Raw genomic sequence first — 21949 nt, 5'->3', positions numbered from 1 at the left:
TCAATAAAGCTAACGAACCTTTTATTTGACGGCTGAATTTTTTTAAGAACGGGAAGAATCGATTATTAGCTAAGAAGTACAGTGTCCATTATTAATCGCCCTCACTCGTAACTTAAAACTTTTAAATACCTGCAGATGTCGACGCAGAGGGGACATTAGTGAAACACGCCCCAACTAAGAAAAATTTGATTTTTTTATTTGGAAAATAATATGTTTGATGTTACATTTTGTTGAAGCCTCCTTAGCACTCTACCTAAAAATTTGGGGCATTGAGTCATAATGAGTACAGATCACTTCATTATATTTTCATTATCTTGTATTAACTTCTGTATGAAAAACGTATATGAACAAAAAAATATAATATTTTCAAAATGAGGTAGTAAAAATATACAAATAATAAACTACACTCTTGTTAAATAAAATCAATATAAAATTTGTAAAATTTTACAATCTCTTTCCCTAAAAAACTCGGACGAAACAAGGAATAAAAACCTTCAAGAGAGAACCACTGCATCTTTAACAACTCAACTTATTCAACAAGTCGAGTTTTGGTTAATTCTCCCACGGATTTTTCGAGATAACATCGATCGAATCTAAAGAAAAATCAATGTAAGAAAATATAATCCAAAGCAATGCGTAAAAACCTTTTCCAGATTTTGACATATTTCGCGAAAATTAATTAAAGTAAATCTATAACTTTATAATATGAATATTATTGCGTATTCCATTCCTTCTTCTACAAGAAGGAATGGAAGACGCCAACAATTATGTCCCAGTCAATTCTTATAACAATTATTATTACAGGGATAACTTCTATTGAACAAAGGAAACTCACCCGTCAAAGAATATTCCAACATTGCTTTTTGCCGGTCACTAAAAAGAGTAGCAACAAAACATATTAATCGTAGAAATTTTAGCGAGACTAATTTTAGCGTTTTAGCGAGTTTACCCTATTTTCGCCAAAAGAAATCTCGCTTAAGGGCTCTGACCATAGTCCAAAAATTGATTTTGGTATTTGAACATAAAAGTTATATTTCAGGTTCCTTAACACTTTTAACAAAGAATTGCCTTTATAAATTGCTTTTTAATCGAATCCCTTAAGAGTAATTAAGAATTTAATTGCAAAAATGACGTTATGAACTTTAAAAAGATGTTAATAATATGTTGCATCTTCCTCTTTTACAAAAAGTGCTTAGTTCTAATGGGTAATTAACTTTTTTGTTTCAAAATTTCTTTACACTGTCCGCAAAGAATTGAACTATTTTAAATTTTGCGGAAAATTTTTCTAAAAAGATGTGTCAAAATCTATGACTGTTTTTTTAAGCAAAATCCAGATGAAAAGTTGATGAAAAACTACTATTTTGAAGATTTCGAGACAAAGAAGCATTTACAAAAATTTTCCGCAAAAATTTTTATTGTTCGGTAAAAGATACACCATCTACTGCAAAAAAATTTCAAAATGTTTTTTCTTCGCCGAAGCTAAGCTCTTCAAAGTTGAAATACTCTTCCTCGCAAAAGTCTTCATTTTCTTCTTCATCAAATTTTTTCTATGCAATTTTTGAATTTTCAGATTCAGGAATAGTTTGTCTAACAGAAAATGTATAACATGCCATAGTTTTGTTGGTTACATCAGTCAGAAAACACATTTTAAACACGGCAATTATGAAAAATTCACTATGGTCAGAGCCCTTAAACACGCCGAATCGACATATCGCTAAAATTTATCCGCGCGAAATTTCTGGTTACATTGCCTTGATAAATTTTTATCAATAAAGAAGGGTTTCAGTGCAAAGAAATGATAGAAAACGAATTCAGTCAATAATTTAATACAAATATTTGCTAAAATTTATCCACGCGAAATTTTTTGAAATCGTGATTCGCTAAAGTAGATCCAATAAAAAATCAAGATTTTCCTGACTCGCTAATATACGCTAAAATTAGTCTCGCTAAAATTTCTACGATTAAAGTAAGAAAAATATGTGCAGAGGTAAAAATATTCTCCTGAAATCCCTGATTTCAAAAATATTTTGGGGCATTTTTGTTATCAGCCACGGCTTCCATTTCTTGTTGGTATTCTACTGTTGTGCGCAAAACAAATCCAGCGCTCCGATTGGTCAGTAACGGAAACATTGATTGGGCACAAACATTTCAATAGGATCAAAAGATTCTACAGCCTTCAAATAGATTATTATGAATAGACCATTCTTTACCCTCCCTGCTTATAAAGAACAAACGGTAAGAGATTGACAATTGCAGTACCTGTCTTCTTTCTGCTTCCGTCTGGGATGTGAATTTGTTACTTTGAAGATATCCTGCATTGAAAATTAAGCAAAAATGCAATCACTACTTAAACTTATTTCTTATACAGCTAGAAATGCTTCCCAAGAGAAACAATCACACGAGTTCTACTTATCAAAGAGGCGAAATATTTAAGTATTGTACGTTTCTCACATTTAATCGTTTGCTTTCTTCCACCTGGTGAGAGTCCAGACCGGTCATTCGTTGTTCGCTATCAATCAGTCGACCAGGATGCTTCAATCGCGGTAAGGTAACACCATGATGGTGACCACTATTGGACATAGTTGAAGTGTCTGTGGATTGCTGTTGTTGCGAATGTGAATCACGGTGCATCTCTTTTCCTTGTCGAAATTTGCTCTTGTAAAAATAAAGGTCCTTTTCTAAACCTTTGATTTTCTTTTCCAGGAAGCTAAGAAAGGAAAAAAAAACTTATTTACCTTGAATGTTAAGGTCACGAATCTAGGATTTGTAAAATATCCTGACGCAGCAAGATAAAACGATGATAGACAGCATGAAAAAATTCATAATATACATAAAATATACATTTCAAGTCGAGTTCAACTGCCCTTACCCATAAACACTGAAAATTATGCATATGCACTTCTGAGAAATCTTTGGGATATATAAATAAATTCCTTATTTCCGAAGAAAACAATGATACCTACCTTGCGCTATTGTTTCTGCTTTCGTTCAGTCGTTGAAGCTGACTCATCAAAAATTGAACTTCTTCTTCGTGTCGCCGCTGAAGTTCTATGAATTCACGTTCTCGCTGCTCTTGCATGACGGAGATAAAATGCTGCGCGTCTTCTAATTGTTTTTCATGCCCTGATGCTTGCAACTCAAAATGACATCTCATCTCGTCCGAATCTTGTGCAGACTTTCGAAGTTCGATGATCTTGATGAAAAACTTTCCCAACAAGTGTTTGTACCTGAAGAAAATTCCAACTGAAGTGGTTACAAATTCAAAGAAGTGGAAAATAACAATCCATGCAAACAACTGTGATTGAACAGGTTTCCCTTCGAAACAGCAAGCGATAACCGAGAGCGAATGAATGGTTCATTCCTGTGATTTTGAACAATTTGGTTGCTTTTAAAAAGGAAAGGGGTGTGGTTATATTGCAATAAACTTACTCCGACTTCGACAAAATACCCATATTATCGAGTAAAAATTCTACATTTCGATAATCGACATCTTCGTCAGCAAGAGTGAGCTGTTTCTTCTCGATCAAATCATTTTTGTATTGCAAGGCCTCCTCTACAGCTTCTATAGCTTCTCCCAGTTCGATCAATCGTCTTTCCTCATTCAATGCAAGACCACCTGAAAACAAAGTTTGCTTTGGTGAACAAATTGAATTGAAGGGTTCCTACCCGTTATGAATGCATTTAAACTCGAGTTTTACTCTACTTAGCCTTAGGGCCACATATTCTTACTTAGGTAAGCCCATGTTTTGTCTTTAAGCTTTTTTCACATGTAAGTAAAATTTTACTTTAGACCTTACGGAAAATTGTTCGTAAGGCTGTCTTACGGGAATTTCCCCGACATTATGTTAAGCTTTTTTCACAAATACGTAAAATTTTACTTAAGACCTTGAAGGGGGGGGGGGGTCCCTAAGCCTACGTAGTGTTTTAAGGCCTTAAGTAGAGTTTGCTTACGTTCAAAAAGTTTTGAACGGAAGGAAAAGTCACGTAAGGCCCTCTTACTTAATCAACAAAAACTCTACATAATGTCGGGGAAATTCCCAAAAGACAGCCTTACGAACGATTTTCCGTAAGGTGCAAAGTAAAATTTTACGTACATGTGAAAAAAGCTTTGTATCTAAATTAGTTCTGAAAAACCTGAAAAATAAAAGATTTTGGTAGGTCCTTTGAGGGGAATAATAAAAGAAAGTTTTGAAGAAATGAAGAAGTATTGAAGATTTCTAGAAGATTTTCGAAACGAACCAGTTTCAAAGAGTTGGTCCATTTGAAGTTTTTGTACCAACAGTTCATCTTTCACTCTGATCAACTGTTCCACTGACTGTTCATCGCTCTCATCATGGTGGCCTTGCACGCTCCTTCGGTGGTGTTGGGAAATCTCTTCCTCTATTGTATCCATCTTGATGGAAATTCGAGAAATATCCTGAAAATGGAAGACATTCCCTTATCATCAACAAAATTCAGTTGCATTAGATTTTTCGTAAGGATAGGATTTTTTGTCACACTGCATTGAAGAATCAAAATCGATGACAATAAAAACAGATCTCTTGAGGAATGCATATCTTGAGATTCAATAATACTTTTAAAAGCTTGGACAGGACATACATACCTTTGAAAGTTTGATGGAAGATTTGGTCTTCTTCAATTCCAGTTCACCCTTTTCCACCATCAAGGCTTCTTTCTTTTTCAAGGAAGAATCTCGATCACGAAGGCTTTTCTCCAACAGTTCGATATCTTTCTGTTGGTGAAAAATCTTCTCAATTTCATTTTCCAACCACAGGCGCTTCTTCTCAAATTCTTCATTTTCTTTTGCCCTGTGAATGAAAAGTACATGACTAGTGAGGTCAAGTACACCCGGATAAGATGATGACGGCGGACGAAAATTTTAAAAGGCTAGTCAAAAATTGAATTGGATTGGTTGATATTCACTAGCATATTACATTTTTAGTTTCGTTTTTCGAGCTCAACCAATCGGGAAGCCTTTTCATCTAAGAAAAAAAAAAGACATCGTAAGGTAATTGGATGTAAATTCTAAAGGTGACTATTTGATCAATCGAAAGATGACTGCTTGATTAAGGGGAGTAACCGACTGAAAGAAGATTGACTCACTGGTCGACACCATATCTCAACTTTCGTGTTGCCTTGACAACCTCTTCATTCTTTCTCTTCAACACTTTCTGTTGTTTGTCAGTCTTCAACTCCAACTCTTTGATGCGCACCTCGTTTTTGCGCAATTCTTGTTCATACTTCACCTTCTTGTCCGTTTCTGATTTCAACTGTCGATTGACGTCTGATAAATGTGAGAAGATATTTTATTTATTGTTGATTGTTGTTGTTGATTGTATTTCAGGCACTTCCATATATCTCAATGGCTATTCGTCCTATTTATAATAAGTAAACTAAATAAATAAATAAATTATTATGTAAAAAAAAAAAATAAATAAATAAATAAAATTATATGTAATTTTCAATTTGCAAATATATACGTACGACCAAAAGTTGATTCGCTCAATTGAGATCCAAATCATAAATTGAAGCTTGGATAAAATTGTACAACTGCCCTATCTGGGAAAGTTGAAATACAGAGCTATATATCTCTTCAGTGAGGCCTATTCACTTCTGAAAGATATAACTCTGCATGCAAGGCTTAGAACTCGGAGAAATTCTAAATGGTGGAGACTAAGTATAGTATCAGACAGTATTAAGTATTCATCAAAATTGGATTGAGATATAAAATAAATTAAAAATCAATAAAATAAAAATTTATCTTAAACAATAATTATTTGTCGGAACAAAAGAAGAGCAAAAGTAGTGTTGTTGGATGTAGGATTGATGCTTGAAAATAAGCTTGTGAAAAAAAAGAAGTGAGATCGTGATCGGCTATTGAAGGTAAAAAAAACTCGATTGCTTGAAAATTGGCTAAACATGAAGTACTAGAAATATAATAATTTAAATTTTGAAATATAGAAAATAAAATATTTATTATCTTATCGACAACTTGGGAGACTAGAGACTTAAAAAAAAATAGACAAAACTAGAAGTAAATTGCAGCTTGGATTGGAGAATTGTGGAGATATTGAATTGTTGTTGGTATAGAAGTCTTACTACTGGTAGTAGTGATTGTTAAAATGTCGAATTTGTCGAGTGTCATAAACTAATGTTGCATAATATATATTGCAAGACTAACATCTAATAAATATTTTTTTAAAGAATTGCGAAATTTAATAGAATCAACCTCTTCCCGAATAGCCTTTGGGAGATCATTCAAAAGGCGACTTGCCTTTCCAATAAACAGTTTTTCAGATACATTAGATACATAATTAGAATCAATCTCTTCAACATTACGTGTTGGTCTACCAGCAGCTCTCAGATGGAAGCCCTTTAGGTATGATGGGAAATCCTCCAGATAAATCGACTTATGGGCAAGTTTTAAGAGTTCGAATTCAACCCGTTGCTGCATTGGTAACCAGCCAAGGTTTATTACGTCCTCAGTTGTTGAATACTTCAGCGTTACAAAGGATGCGATTCGACATAGAAGCTTATCAAGTTTTTTGAATTGATATTGCGGAAGGTTCCAGAATAACGAGCAACAATAGTTGATCCTCGGTAACAATAGTGCTTCTGCGAGTTGCTTACGTAAGCGATGCGATGCAGTGCGACGAAGGTATCGAAGAACATATAGCTTCGCATATACCGATTGACAAAGTTTGTTAACATGACCCTCCCAGTTCAGATTTTCGTCGAACTGAACACCAAGCAGTTTATATACGGTAACTCTTTCGATCAATTGATTTGTGTGATGAATATGGAAGGTCGGATGGGTTGGGTTAGCGAGATCGTGCAGCTTACCCATTCTGGAAGTCGATAAGAGCATGATCTTTGTCTTTTTGTTGTTGAACGCAAGATTGTTTTCGGTCGACCAATCTTTGAGTTGATCTAGGCGTTGTGTCATTCTGATGATTGCGGCTGGTACTTCTTTAGGTCTACAATGGTCGTAAGTTGTAGTATCGTCAGCATATTGGTTGGTACTACCACCATCGACGTTGTCTTCGGTGTATAGATTAAACAAGATCGGTCCGAGGATGGAGCCTTGTGGTACACCAAACTGAACATTGCCTTGTTCAGACTGCTTGTCGTCGACCTGAACAAATTGCTTGCGATCGCTGAGGTATGATAACATGAGCAACGCGGCCTTGTCGGAGAAGCCGATTTTCCGTAGTTTGGTTATGAGTGTCTTATAATCAACCGTGTCGAAGGCTTTCGAATAATCAAGAAATGCAGCGAGTGTGATTTCCCCTTTGTTCCTTGCACCAACGATATCATCTCGATATCGATATGTCGACTGGATATATAGATAGAAATGCAAAAAGACCAGCCAGAAAATATCTGAAGTGACACCAAAATTGAGGACAAAAAACTCAGACTGTGGAAAAAACACTCAGGGACTACTACATAAAAAAGAAAAAAAAAGTGGTATCGGAAATAACTATAAAGTGAAAGTTTGCCTAAATTTTAAAAGCTCGAAGTATTAATTTTCTTATATTTTGGTCATTGTGTCATCGCAAGCAAGAAGTAAGAATTTTCATTTTTCGATCTTCTTTCACTTTTCCTCATTTCCTCAAAATTTCTCAATACTTAAATTTAAAAAACTTTTGATCTTTTAAATTATTGGTGTTTGTGTTTATTTGATTGCTGTGTTTGGTTTTTCTGCTTGGCTTTTTAAAATTTATGTCTATTGGTCTGTTGGTTCTTTTTTGCATAAAATTCTGATTTCTTGACAGAATGTTCGATTGGTTTGATTTATATATTGAGAAAAATTCAAAAAAAAAAATGGAAAAAAACGAATAATTATAAAAATATTGAGCTACATGGACGATATTCTAAGATCAATTAAACGACAACACATTGATCAAAAGTTGATTGACGTTAACGACGATGAGAAAGTCAACAAGAATTTGAAATTCACGTTGGAGATTGAAGAGGATGGTAAGCTACCTTTCCTAAACGTATGTATCATACACAAAGGTAACTCCCTTGAGTCAACATGGTACTGCAAACCGACAGATACCGGGCTTATGATGAACTTCCACGCGTTGTCACCGAGCGATACAAACGGAATGTAGTATCTGGTATTGTCCACAGAATATACAGAGCTTGCAGTCACTGGCGCCACTTTCATGAAAGCCTTCAAAGGGCTAAGTCGATGTTAGAGAAGAACCAGTATCCACCAGAATTTTATGACCCAATCATTTCTTCAACCATCGAGAAAATCATTTCAAAAGAAAACGAGCAATTGTTAACGTCAAACCAGGAGCCAGAACAAAAGCAAGCTAAAGTAAAGTTCTTCGTGGAATATCGTGGTAAAGTGACTGATAACTTTATTAACCATCTTCACAAGTGTGGAGCACCAGTTCAACCAGTGGTCACACTTAGAAAGCTCAAAACAACCCTTCATAGCCTTAAACCTTCTATCAAAAGAGAACTGAAAAGTGGAGTGATTTATAAAATTTCTTGTCCAAGATGTAATTCTTGCTATGTTGGGCAAACTGCTCGACACGTGATCACCCGCTTTAAAGAACACAGAAATAGAAAGGAAGGGCCAGTAAGGATGCATTTCATGAGATGTTGTAAACGAAAACCTGAATTTAAGGAACTTGAAATTTTAGGCTCTACAATCAAAGGAGAAAGAAGTACACTTATTGACAATTGAGGCACTATTTATTAGGGAAATAAAACCAGACCTCAACACCAAGGATGAGTTTAAAAGCAGACAGCTGCTCATTAAGATTTGAATACTATTTATTCCATTGTCGCTATTAATGATAGCCTTGGGTATATGTATCTATTTTTGATGATTACATTGTTTTATGTACATGCACAATTTTATGACTTAATTGTTTCCTTTTCTCTTTTAATACTTGTTTTATACTCCCATGTGATTTTATGATTTTTTTCAATTTTTTAGAAATAACTGAACATTTTGCTTGTAGCTTACTTTTTTTAACTGATGATGGACGTGAATGTTCGAAATATATTTTGTGATTTTACCTTATGAACCATTGCAGTTCAAACATTTATCTGTATAAAAATATTAGTCTCTTTTTACACAGTAAAATCCTGGACACTTAAAATAAGAAAAAAAATCTCAAAATAAGAGCACTTCTCTTAAAATAAGAGAAACACACTTGGGAGACTTTTAAGAGCACTGACACTTACCAAGTGTATAGACAAGTGCAGAAAACTTACCAAGTGCTCACTTTTTAAGTGCATATCTCTTATAATAAGTGTGATATTTCAAGTGAATTTTTCTTTGATTCCCTTAAACTAAGTGCAAAAATCTTGATTAGTTCAAAACTCTAATGTTTATTTTTTGCCTTAACGGACGTCCGAAACGTAGAACGATTAAAAGTAAACATTGTCTGTTTTGAAAGTAATGCTGTTATTCAGCAAACGTAGTCTTCTTGAAAATATAACTGTTATGAAAATTTAAAAAATTACAAGTCCTACCATTAAAAAAATCGGAAAAAGTAAATTACAATTGCTTGAAATATTCTTTTTAGTATACNACGCTGAAGCTCTAAAGGGATGGGTGACAAAATCTGACGAATATGCATTCTCGAAATCGTAAGGACCAAGTTCGTCTAAAAGGACTAGGAATGACAACAAAGTTGCGTGATTGAGTTTGTGAATAGGGCGTCGTATCAGTTTTTGACTTTCCGGCGCACAACAAAATTCTTGTTGTAGAATTTTCGCGGGAGGACTATTTTCCTCAGATATTTAATTTTCAAGCGCCTTCAGAGGTTTACCGTGCGCGTAAGAAAATTATGAACAGCTTTTATCAGGTTAATTCAACCTTGCCCTGCACACTTCCCAAAACTTTTGCATCAGAGCATGTTACCAAGGAATTATTTCAGACACTAGAAAAACAACTGACTGATTTTTGCCAATTTCTCATGTTCAAGCCTTGTCTGCAGTAATAATGTTATTGTTTACTCTCCTTCAAACATTAAATGATTTTTCGTAGTATCTTTATTGCAATTCTCATCAAAGAGCACTTATCCAATTCCCAAAAGAGATTCAAACTCAGCTAGTTAATTGCTAATGATGTCTTATGCCGTTTTAATCTTTGGGAAAGATGCAAAAAACATCTATGAGAAAGTGAATACTTGACACCAGAAATTTACAAACTTCTACAAAAAAACCACCGTGTCACAACGTGCCACCAAAAGATTTTCATACCACAGTGGAACTACGAGACTCACGTCTAATATATGTCAATCTCAGCTCTTCTCGGAGAAATACTTGAAAGATATACCCAATTGAGAATGGCTTGTCGTTATAAGAATTTTATTCAATTTTATATGTCAGATGATGTTTTTCTCACAACAGATTTCATAAATGTATCCGCTCGACATTCTAGCATTTACTTACAAACCTTTAAAGCCTGTATATTGATTGTTTTCCGAAACAATGGAAAGACAATACTTCGCTCTCCACCGTTTCATTCGACGTTTATCCAGAGTCTCTATAATAATTCCATGATGTTACTCAGTTCCCCTCGCATGACATAGGGTTAACCAAGGTAAAGAAACATTCATTTGGCAATTGAATCACAGCAATCAGGTCGGTTCGAACTAAAGTTTAAAACGTTAACCACTACGCTGCTATAACACTATTTCCACTAGACATACCTTAAAACTAACGCGAATTGATTATCCTCGCTTTAATTACAACCGTCTAGCAAAAACTCTGCCTTTCGCGTTAATAAATCGTCGTACTCAATTTTCAAGCGTTAAAAAAGGTAGGTATGGACAATCCGAGATGATAATATATACAAAATTTCAGTTTGACGACCTACTCGGTTGGTTGGTTGGTACTGGTACTGGGTACAGACCGGTCAAAAACACAACCAAGGCCGGATGTATTGTAATCATGTATAATTTTACTGACCAAACGAGATGAATTAAATTTAGTCATTTTCTGATAAACCCCTAGGCTGTGCGCATCCCCAAAATTGATGTTGATATTTGTCGTGTATAAAATTCCCATCAGAGAGTAACCCCAAATTTGGGGTAACCTACTGCAACTTTCTTAAAAAGGTTCAGAAATCTAATGACTGTATTACCTCTCGCCATTCAAATTTTATGAAATTTAAAGATCTCTCATATAAAACATATAAAATCAACTTCCTTAAACTAAAAAAAAAAACACAAAGACGGAGGTAACTTTCGGACGGGAATTTAATACTCGATGCGCATCCCCTATATCAAAACATATCAGAAGGGACTGATGCAGCCTCTAATAGACTACGAAAGACTAAAGAATTTCATGAACAAATTCCTACCTCGTCATGCTCGACCCAGTCCATCTCATCGATCTCTGATACCAGCAAATCGTTCTTCACCCGAAATCGTTCCACCATGCGGTTAGGGCGTGGTCTGACGCCGCCTCTAGTAGTGGAATAGTTGTCGGATGGTAGGGTGGTCACAGTGGCTGTCGATGGGTGAGATCCTGCACATTTTCAAATAAACAAAAGTCAGTATTTCGGCCGACAATTTTGTGGCGCTCACCTTATATCGTCACCGGCCAACATAACAATTTTAGGCGCTCTCTATCATTACTTGACTTCGAGTAACATTTTTCTCAGTACAGCGATTACTGATTTATCATCATCGAATCGGTTTAGAGGGTGAGGCATTTAAAAATCACGATTTTACTTTTAGAGCCTTAGAAGTTTGGCATAAAAATAAGCTTAAGTAATTTGTAATCGTTGACTAGTCATTAATATTGCCTATGAGCCGACCTTGGAGCGTTGCAATATACAACTGATATCAAGATACTCAATTTCTTTAAGTTGTGAAAAATTTTTTCAAAGATAATTGTGTCATTTGGTATCGTGAAGAAATTACATATTATAATTTTATTAATCAGTTTCCAAGTCTATCGTAATTGCATACAAAATGACAATAGGACAGGCTTCAAAGTACTGACCTGGTTGTTTGTTTTGAAAATGTTTGATAGCCATTTGCTGTTCAAAGAGTCTTTCCTGAAAATCCCTGGTGGTGTTGATGGCAATATCGAGGTCCAACCTGAGCTTTGCATTCTCTTCACCAAATGCGATCACTTCTTGACGAAGTTCGTCCACTTCATTGGATTTTTTTTCAATCATCACGTTGTTCTCCATATCGCGCTCCTTGTACTGAGAGAAACGATTGATATCAAGCTGTAATAGTACTGAACTGAGAAACTCATACTGGAATAGAAGCCATGATAGAAGTGGCTCAACAGTCAAGAGTTTTAAGGGATTTTGCATCATCTTTTGAGTGAAATATAAAGAAAAGCTGTCGTCAGCACAATTTTTGTTTTGAAAACGCTCCGTTTAAACTAATAGCTTGCTAAAGCAAACCATGTAAGTGAAATCTTATGTACAGGCCTACGGTATCGCACTTCACGGTCAAATTAAACCCGTGCTTAACCTCGTTAATATGGTCGAAAGATTCCCTGGCGCTATGAGCTCGGTTGGAAAATTACAGAGTTTTACTTGTGTTTTTCAGCGATGGTTAGGTTCTGTTTTTTTTAGGACGGCGATAAATCAGCGCTCTTAATACCGTCCTTAATTTTGCGGGTAATTCTGAATCAATAAAGTCACTCCACCGTCCTCAAAAGTGAAAATACATAAAATGCGAAAAATCTATCTACTTTCGATTAAGCATGATTAAATCTGTGGTAGCTCGCTGGTCTCAAGGGAAAAAACTGCTCTAATATTACAGAGAAGGCTTACATGAAGGAGTTCATTTTGCAACTGCTCGGTTATTTCATGACTCATTTTGATGATACTTGATGGTGCGGAGAGTGGTCGATTGCTTTGGCTCTTGTCTTTCCATTTGTCACGCCAACTTTCGATTTGCAAGTTGAGTTGCGAGGAGAGGGGAGGATGGGTGGATTGAATGGCGTGAATGATAGCGTTCACTTCATGAAGAATGTTGAATAAGGTAGCTTCCTTCTGGTCACGTCTACAAAAAAAAAATTTAACTACAACTCGTTACTCAGGAAGATGTTTTTTTCTCGATTTCCCCCTCTATTTTATCCCCCATCTTTTTTGCCACCCCCAGTTATTCGACGATTTCGCGGTTCCCATATGGTTAACATAAAAATGCCTTAAAAAAGGTTTAAAGTTTTGGAAAGCTTGAAAATATAGCCTTGAAACTGCTTGAAAAATGAAGTTTTATTGAAAAATTGGTTTGGTTCAGGTAAGATTTGCTGATTTTATTGCTTAACAAGTCTTCTACGAGATTACCTTGAGATCAGTGAAGTTCTCCCAATCAAAATCTCTAAAATCTATGGCCCCCCTCTTTATTTTGGGGAGGACAGGACACTATGTAAGTCAACTATATCAGCCAGTAAAAGATGCATATATATAGTCAAGAAGTACTACTCAAAATGGAAACAATAAAGACAAAACCCACAAAACAAAAAGACAATACAAATACAACAAAAATCTAGAATGAACATTCATAGAAAATCAATCAGGTTAGAATTGAAAAGGAAAATATGATGACATACAGTAGAAATCCATCAATGCAAAACTAGTCATCTAAAGTGACTACAAGGAAGAAAGCAACTCAATATGAGTTAATATGAAAAGAAGTAACTCAATATGAGTCAAAAAATATTTCAAGAAAACACATTATCTGTTCCTCAGTTTTCGACCTACACATGATTTCGGCCATTTGTGAAAATATCCTCCTATATGATGGAAATAGGGTTGTGTAGGTAGGCCAAGCAGTGTTAATTAGACACCATCACAGATAAAATGAATGTAAAAAGATGTGTTTAGTGAAAGTATAAAACGCGCGCAAATTTAAAACAAACTATATATATTTTGAAAGTGAATTCAGAATCCTTTTTAAGTTCTTTAAAAAACAAAATTGTGAGGAATGGACTATTGAAAAAAGCAAAGATTGGCCCTACTGTCGCGTAATTCGATTTAAGTTAAAGTAGCCCGGGGTCCACTTAAAGCTTTTTTATAGACTGGATGGCGCGATTAAGTGGCCCGGTAGTATATGGTAATATGCTTTTGCCTAGGCGGACTGTAAAGCCAGATTTTCGTCGTTTTTGCCAGGTAAAAAAGAACAAAGCAATGTTTTTATTTGAAAATAAGGGATTCAAAATCTGTTATTGATGTTTGTTTCTCATGCTTAATTATATTTTTCAACTTCGAGTAGCTTTTTTGTTATTTGGATTTCAAATATTTTTTTCCAAAATGGCGAACTCGCCAAATGCTCCTAGTCTACTTCACTGGACTCAGCGTCATAAAAAAATATCAAAAAGTTCAGCCAGAAGTAGACTCTAGTCTAAAGTTAAAGGTACGACAAACGTTGATGAATATGGATATGAACAACTAACTTTTCATGTTCCATAGTGAGATGATCAACTCTCGAATTGACTTCATCATTTTCATGATAGTTTCTATCACGTGGGTCACCTGATCGACGTCGTTGTAGCTCAGAGCGTAAATTCTGAAAAAGAGGTTACGAAGTTTCATTTATCAAAGACAAAGTTTTTCTCAGTGAGGATTTTTGAAAGGAAATACAACTTACTACCAACTTTTTTATACTTCGTTTTAAGCAACGAACGATAAGGGTTACTTAGACTACACAATATATTGACGAACAATATTTGACAATATCGTTTTCGGACCGTAATGTACGAAGTAAATTACAGATACTCTATCGTAAAAAGAAATTTTCTTCCTGTAAACAATCCCCCTATATTGTTGGAAAATTGCAAATTGAGCTGACAATATATTGCGGCACCTTTTAAATTTATTACCGGCACTCAGCAATATATCATCAATATATTGCCTGACAATATATTTTGTAGTTTATGTAGCCCTATATACTCACATTTATTTCTTTGCGCATTCCATCGATTTGGCTTTTCTCTCGATTCCAATTGACAACTGGTTGGTTGAAGATCTTTTGCGCCTGTAAAAAAGGGTTCCGCTCTGTAAATAAGGCCGCGGATTTTCTTAAGCTTGCGTTAGCTCGTTTGATCGATACAGGATTCTATAAAAAATCTTATATCCGATAAAAACTACATTGAATAAATAAACGCACCCTTGATGCATACGAAACGGAATTGATGACTTCATCCAAGTCAGCATCAGTGGGACTCAAGCACGTGATCATAACTGTCCTGCTGTTTCCACCCAGTGAATTCTTCAATAGTCTGGTCAGTTTGCTCTCTCTGTACGGGACATGTCTTTTCTTGCGTTTAGTATCAGTTAATGCACTGATGACGTTTCCAAGAGCTAACAGGCCAGTGTTTATGGAAACAGATTCTTTAAAACGTGTGCCTTGATTACCCGTTCGGTGCGCACGTTCAGAACCAGCCAAGTCAACAAAATGTAAACTCGAGCAAAGACATTTACCTGGAGAAAGAAACGCGATTACAACAATTCAAATGAATTTAAAAAATTTGTAAAAGCTGATGTGCTGTCTAATCTTTACTATTGACTGCCACTAATTTTTGTCAGTGTTAGAACAATCTTGTCTGTAAAGAAGAACATTTTTATAGAATACTTTAGGCGTATAAACTTTCGCGAGCAGAAACTTTCACGATTTTCGCGAATTCTGGCCCTCTCGCGAAAGTAAATGTCTTTAAAAATTCTAGGAAGGGCCATTCGCGAAAGTTTATGCTCGCAAAAAATTCTTGACAAAATAGAAAATCTGTAAAACTTTAAACTTTGAATAAAATGTAACTTTTATGGCACTTTTTACCCTGCTAAAAGTCTAATAAGTCAAAGGACAAATGTTTCAAGTCAATCCAAGAAATATTTGTCCCTCTAAGCCATTTTTGCATGTGAAATTCTTTAATTTCACTTCTTGATTCGTGAAAGTTTATGCTCGCGAAAAATATTTTTCAGTTAAATTCGCAAAAGTAAATGACGTGAATTTCGCGATTTTCGTCCTCGCGAAAGTTTCTGTTCGCGAAAGTTTCTGTTCGCGAAAGTTTGTACGCCTAAAGTAAAAGAACATGATTTATCCTACCTTCCATCCCCTGCTCCTCACCAAACTGGTACTGTTCTGAAAAATGAAAGAAGAATGTTTTTCAGCTGAAAAATATGTTTTCCCATGAAGCTCTATCAATGTGATAAAGAAGAGGAAAAGAAACGTTCAACTTGCTTTGACCTGGACACTATACAACCTACCTAATTTGACAGTAAAAATACAATGCGATCGACTCGACTGTTCGTTCATATTGGTTGAGCCAACGTGACGTAGCGCAGTGCCAGCGTCAAGAAGCGTAAAAACGTCATCTAAAGTATCGACTGTTTCCTCGCGTGCACCAACGATGACTAAAAAAATAAGACAATACAACAGTATGCAGTACAGACGTACATCTTGCGGGGGCACAAAATTTCAGTTCGGCATGTCCTGTTGATATTTTATCTATGGGAGAGTCCATATTTACCTAGATGTACGCAAGGTTAATAAACTAATTGGTAACGAGATATCAGCCTGAGACCTTCCCTTAAAGGGGGTGTAGAGTGTAAGGGAATTGATAAACAGCTTCTGTTACAAGCATTCTTTTCATAACAACCATAACGCTTTTAGCACACTAGTTGAAGGGAAAATTTATTTCCACCATTAACCTATAAAGAATCCTTTCTCTTGGTTTTAGTTCGCCAAAGAATTCTTCTTCTTTAAAAAGATTTCCCCTTCTTCGCTAACTGCTTCTAAACATCAGTTTTCCGGGAGAATGGAAATTAATCTCAAACCTGTAGTTCCTTTTTCATCTTCACGGATTTGTAGCGTGCAAGAATTAACCTCAAACCTGTAGTTCCTTTTTCATCTTCACGGATTTGTAGCGTGCAAGAATTAATCTCAAACCTGTAGTTCCTTTTTCATCTTCACGGATTTGTAGCGTGCAAGAATTATCCAACAAGTCAGTCGTCTCCTCTCGGTAAATTTCGATGAACGTCACGCTTAATTTACAAACAACATCTTGCTGAAGTGCCTAGCAAAAGGAGGAAAATATAACTGTCTTAGAATCTCAGGGCAAAACAAGGTGATTTTAAAAATGTGATTTAGTTGACTTGTGTGATTGTTCCTGTCGTATAAAGGATGGTCAAGTTCCCACAAAAAATGATTCCCAGCACAGTTAAACTTGATTAAGAATGGCCCCACAACTTAATAAATTTTCACCCTAGATTTTCTAGACCAAACATTTGATATTCCTTTTGATTTGAAATATCAGATTGATTAAATTATTCAGTTCCGTAAACTGATTTGTTTGATTCGATCAATAGTGGTAGACAAATTCTTTCTTTCTTGATAAGTTAGGAAAAAGACCTAAAAATACACAACAGAATTGACGATGAAATCATCTAAATTAACTACAAGAACATAATAATCTCGACTGAAACCACCCTGTTTCTCCCCTGAAATTCCAAAAATTCCAATCTAAAGAAACGGAATCCAAATCAACTACCCTCTCCCCACTGTACAGGGATGCCTACTATGTATGAGCGTAGAAAGCGGTTAAGAACTATATTCACTACACTTAATGCTCACCTAATGGTGAGTGACATTCCTTACCTCTTTCTTTCGAAAGATATCATTGAGAGCACGCGGTACGATCCCTTTTTGTATTTCATCCAAATACACGCAACTTCCAATACCCATAGTGTACGTTTTGCCGGATCCCTAAATATTGCAAGAGAGGTTTTTCATGTTTTGTTAAGTTACATAAGTTCTGCCAAAGTTCCTCGATTTTTGTAATGGATCACCTCAACAGTTTCGAACGTTTGCTTCCATAATGGCGGAAATTACATAACTTGACAAGAGATGAAAAACATTTATAACTATGTGTACAATTAATTTTTCAATCCACAAAAAAGAAACATTGTATGTTGCAATGACCGAGATTTAATTCATTTATTGTTATTTGCTTGAATGGACTGATGATGAAATGATGACCGAGGGAATTTTTAGATAGTATTGCATTTTTGAATCTAAACGAATTGTCGCGAACAACTCACCGTTTGGCCGTAAGCAAAAACAGTGCCATTGTAACCTGTGAAGAAAGCATCTACCAATGACGTCACACATCCACTGTAAACATCGTTCTAAAGGAAAATAAGATGTATGTGCATAATAGTGCATAAACCATACACTTTCCTTAGCCACACATAAGATAAATTGGCTTTCCCAGAAAGAAAGTAAGGGACCATTCCTTAGGACCCATGACCAAAATTTCCGAATTACCGAATTTTCGGTTCATTTGAAAGAATGAACCGAATATATTCATCATTTTAGAGAGAGAGTATGCGAATTAGGCCTGGGACAGTTGAGAAGGATTTAAAATTGGCAGGATGTTGAGCTGTATTTCCTCGTTAAAGTTTGAGTAAGGGTCTTATTATGGTCCAGATTTTGCTCAGGATTTTTTGCTCTATTTGATGTGTTGAACGGTGAAAAAGAATGCGGCTATTATATTTTGACTTTTCCCTATATTTTGCTCTATTTGATGGATAGCAAATCATTTGCTTCGTATTCGACATTGGTTATTTCATAATTTCCTCTCTTACAGCTTTGCCTGTAATTTAAGTCTTTAGGCTATATAAGAAATTTTGACCGGACCTAATTCACAGAGGTAAAGAATCCATTGTTCTTACGAGAGAGAAAAAAATTCCACTCCAGAAAATGTTGTCACGGCTAAGAATTGACCTCCTACTAGAGAACATTGTACATCCAGGGCTGTTTCAAGAAAACATAATTCCTTGACTAGGCCGAATACTGAAAGAAGATTCTACCTGAGAGCAATTTTGATCATAAACATAATCAAATTGATATTCTTTGTTTTTGCTTTTCACCAAGATGTGAGGTTTGCCGGGAACGCAATACAAACAAGATTCTCCTTGAGAATAATTCTCTTCGCCTACAAACGGCCGAACCTAAAAGAATCCAAAAAAAATGGAAGTATGAACATGAGAAAGACAACCTGAACCACTTAAACTATGGTGATAGTTTAAACATACGCAAGAATGATTATTGGCGGTTCATTAGGATCTGGAAGAACTTCATCAGATTAATCTACAGTTTTGTTGTTGTTTTTTTTTCAAATGCTCTACTTCCAGTTCTAAACTAATGATCTGATCCAAAAAGACGCCATAAATGGTAATGTTATCTTGTTTAGAGCCTTTGGGTGATTCATATCTCTAATTAATGTAAACTCATACCCTTATGGCAACCTTGATTGGAACTGCTGCTTCGTTTCCATTCAACATCAAGACCTAGATTGAAAAATGAAGAAAATTGACTTATTGAGCTTCCAAATACTTTGTACTATTAAGCTGCAAAGTGTGAGGAAGTAAGTAAGGATGCATTCATCAATGAGAACAACAAGTCAAACCTGGTCAATGAGGTGCATTTACACATCACATACGAATTTGAATGTACGCTTTACACTTCATTTGCTTGGTGTTGTATGATTACACGAGCCAACAGGGCATCTCTGATTTGTTTGCAATTTCTTTTTCATTCCATTTTTCAATCTTTTTATTTTTTCTACTTAAATTGAAACAAATATCATTTTATAATAGGTATACTTTTAAAAAATGACATTATAAAGGAACACAATTTAATTGAAAGTCACTTAATAAAAATTCTTAAAAGAACGAAACTCTCTGGAAAATGTTTGCTAGTAACTAAGGTAATACTCGCGGCAACATGGTACTAAGAAAAGTAGAAATAGCAAAATTTCATTCACGGTTTGGAAATACAACAACAACACTGCGCATGTCAGGAATGAATAATTGTCTAAAAGTTTGCAAGTAGACAAAATATGACAACGGGGAGCTGTAATTTCTTCCTTGTCTTTAAGAAAACCAAAAGATTTGAAATTAAAATTCAATTATAAATAACCCTAGAATATTCCCTAAAATTGACTTGGCGTTAAAAACGCACCTACATTTATTTTATGAGAATTTAACCTTTAAATGACTAAAAAGTAAATTAAAACAAACACACAAAATACTATGACTTTCAGAATACTCACTCAAAACCAATGAAGTATAAGCCAGAAGGGCTGGAAGCGGATCTCCTTGGCAGGATTTGAAGCCAATAAATCCTACCAAAGTTGTGCAGCCTAGGGCGACCCACTTTATTTTTAGACAAATGCCAGATTGAAAATAAAATTTACCACTAAATTTCGAAAAAATATCACTCGAAAACAAAGGAATCGCTAGATTCAATCCGTCGTCAACAATACAGCACATATTTTAAGGCTTCACTTTTTCTTGCCTGAGAAAGATTAAAAATTCGCTTCTAGACCTTCGGGTTTTTACTTCATTGCTCACAAATCTATAAATTGTAAGATAAAAATTCTACGTGATAAAAATGCAGCTACTAAAAAAACGAAAAATCTAGTTTTTTGTTTTAAAATCTTGCTGAAAATTACAGTGTGTCTACAAAAATTATTGCGATTGAAACTCCTATTCTATTTAAGTGGCTAAGAATTATTTTCCTTTTTTAGTAGCCATTGATCTCCAAACCTTAATCAATCTGATAGATTGGACAATACCGGTCAATTGCCAGGTCAGGCAAACAGCAATCAAGGATAGCCGCATAGGAGATGCTTTCCAGGCCTCTGGCATATTCTTCATATCTTTGAAATCATGCTGCATTTTCTTGACCACACCCACACAACCATAAATTAATGGTGCAATACCAAAAATTAAATTTCCAAACAAATAAACTGACAACCGGCTGACATCATTCTTGGAAAGTGCACCAAAACCAATATAGGCAGTGACACCACTACACAGCCAAATCATCTCCCACTGTTCCAAGGGATGGAAGTATTGAGAGCCCAAGATGACAGCAACAAACTTCAGTGCTACCAGAAAAGTAAGTGTCATATGAGGTAGTAAACACTTGCTGACACTTGTTTTCAAATCAGCACTCTGCTTGTAGTGGTCGACAACTTTTTCCCGGTGGGAATAATCAGAGCCATCTGTACCAGGTGCTCGTGGACCAGATCTTGATGCCATATTTCAAATGAATTTTTTTATATTTCAAATTGGTTTTTCACTGAAAATATACGAAACGGATGAAAATTGAAAAATCATTATTCTTTAAATAAATCCAATACTTATGTCCACGGTTTTCTTAAAAAAAATAGATGAAATAGTATAGATTGAACTGTCCGAACAAGTAATTAAATTCCGAAATCAATGATAACACAATGTAGAATTTTTCAATAAATGGTATTGGAATAAAAAAAACATTATATAGAAAATTGTAACTCATAAAATATGATACAAGATAGAAAAAAGAATTTTGTTATAAATAAAAAAATATATGATAAAAAATATTTGGATGCATGTACAGGAGGAATAACAATTAAATAATTTAATTTGGGAGCAAAAACAATATCAAAATACGAAAATGTATAATAGTCACTATCACTGCGAAACAATAGGTTGTTGACATTGTTTATGATGACCACCTTGCTTCCAATGGACTACTTGACATTCTTTAGAACAATAAAGAGTGACTTTACAACGTGAACACTTTTTAAACTTGACATCACTTTGTGGTTTTAAACATTTGGAATTGGAGCAAACAACTCGATCACTAACTTGTGATTTCAAAAACTTGTTTCGTCCAATGGAATGACTCAATTTCAATGCAGACAAATCATCATAAGTCATTGCAGCCAGGTTAAGGAGGTCTTCATCATGAAGAGGATGTATTTCCCCCATTTTCAACATAGAATCTGCAACTTTGAGATCATTCAGTTGCTTTTTACACGCAAGCGAGCCATCACATAACAAACTCAAACAACAAATCACTGACTTGAACATATCTTCGTGAAATTCATTACCTGATATTATATCATTCAAAAGCTTAATAAAGCCCAACTCTGCGATCACATCAAAATATGATAG

General features: G+C 35.1%; 2 protein-coding genes across 2 annotated transcripts; both read right to left on the bottom strand.

Annotated features, from left to right (window-relative positions):
- Positions 1-284: 284 nt before the first annotated feature.
- Positions 285-19572, bottom strand: LOC136819725 (kinesin-like protein KIF27). Its single transcript, XM_067075972.1, has 24 exons — positions 19411-19572; positions 19238-19291; positions 18812-18952; positions 18041-18127; positions 17598-17705; positions 16890-17016; positions 16208-16354; positions 16047-16082; positions 15114-15427; positions 14901-14981; positions 14401-14513; positions 12776-13007; positions 11986-12193; positions 11339-11505; positions 6340-7336; positions 5104-5284; positions 4604-4808; positions 4240-4417; positions 3430-3616; positions 2964-3227; positions 2452-2707; positions 2260-2312; positions 836-873; positions 285-593 (listed from the first exon to the last, which is right to left on the bottom strand). Exons 1-24 carry the CDS (start codon positions 19426-19428, stop codon positions 553-555), a joined length of 4233 nt encoding a protein of 1410 aa, XP_066932073.1. The 5' UTR covers positions 19429-19572; the 3' UTR covers positions 285-552.
- Positions 19573-20418: 846 nt separating this feature from the next.
- On the bottom strand, positions 20419-21089 carry LOC136819142 (protein jagunal homolog 1-like). The gene has a single exon (XM_067075344.1). It carries the CDS (start codon positions 21047-21049, stop codon positions 20516-20518), a length of 534 nt encoding a protein of 177 aa, XP_066931445.1. The 5' UTR covers positions 21050-21089; the 3' UTR covers positions 20419-20515.
- Positions 21090-21949: the final 860 nt, after the last annotated feature.

The sequence above is a fragment of the Clytia hemisphaerica genome, unplaced genomic scaffold (assembly GCF_902728285.1).
Source record: "Clytia hemisphaerica strain Z4C2 unplaced genomic scaffold, Clytia hemisphaerica genome assembly, whole genome shotgun sequence".
Taxonomy (NCBI): domain Eukaryota; kingdom Metazoa; phylum Cnidaria; class Hydrozoa; order Leptothecata; family Clytiidae; genus Clytia; species Clytia hemisphaerica.
This window is presented reverse-complemented; position numbering and strand designations above follow the sequence as displayed.

Coding starts and splice junctions, on each gene's coding strand:
- LOC136819725 (XM_067075972.1), bottom strand. Junction 13,008..14,400: donor CTCACTATGGAACATGAAAA/GTTAGTTGTTCA, acceptor TTTTTTTTGTAG/ACGTGACCAGAAGGAAGCTA. Junction 2,313..2,451: donor AAGAAAGCAAACGATTAAAT/GTGAGAAACGTA, acceptor TTTTCAATGCAG/GATATCTTCAAAGTAACAAA.
- LOC136819142 (XM_067075344.1), bottom strand. CDS start 21,049: ATGGCATCAAGATCTGGTCCACGAGCACCTGGTACAGATGGCTCTGAT.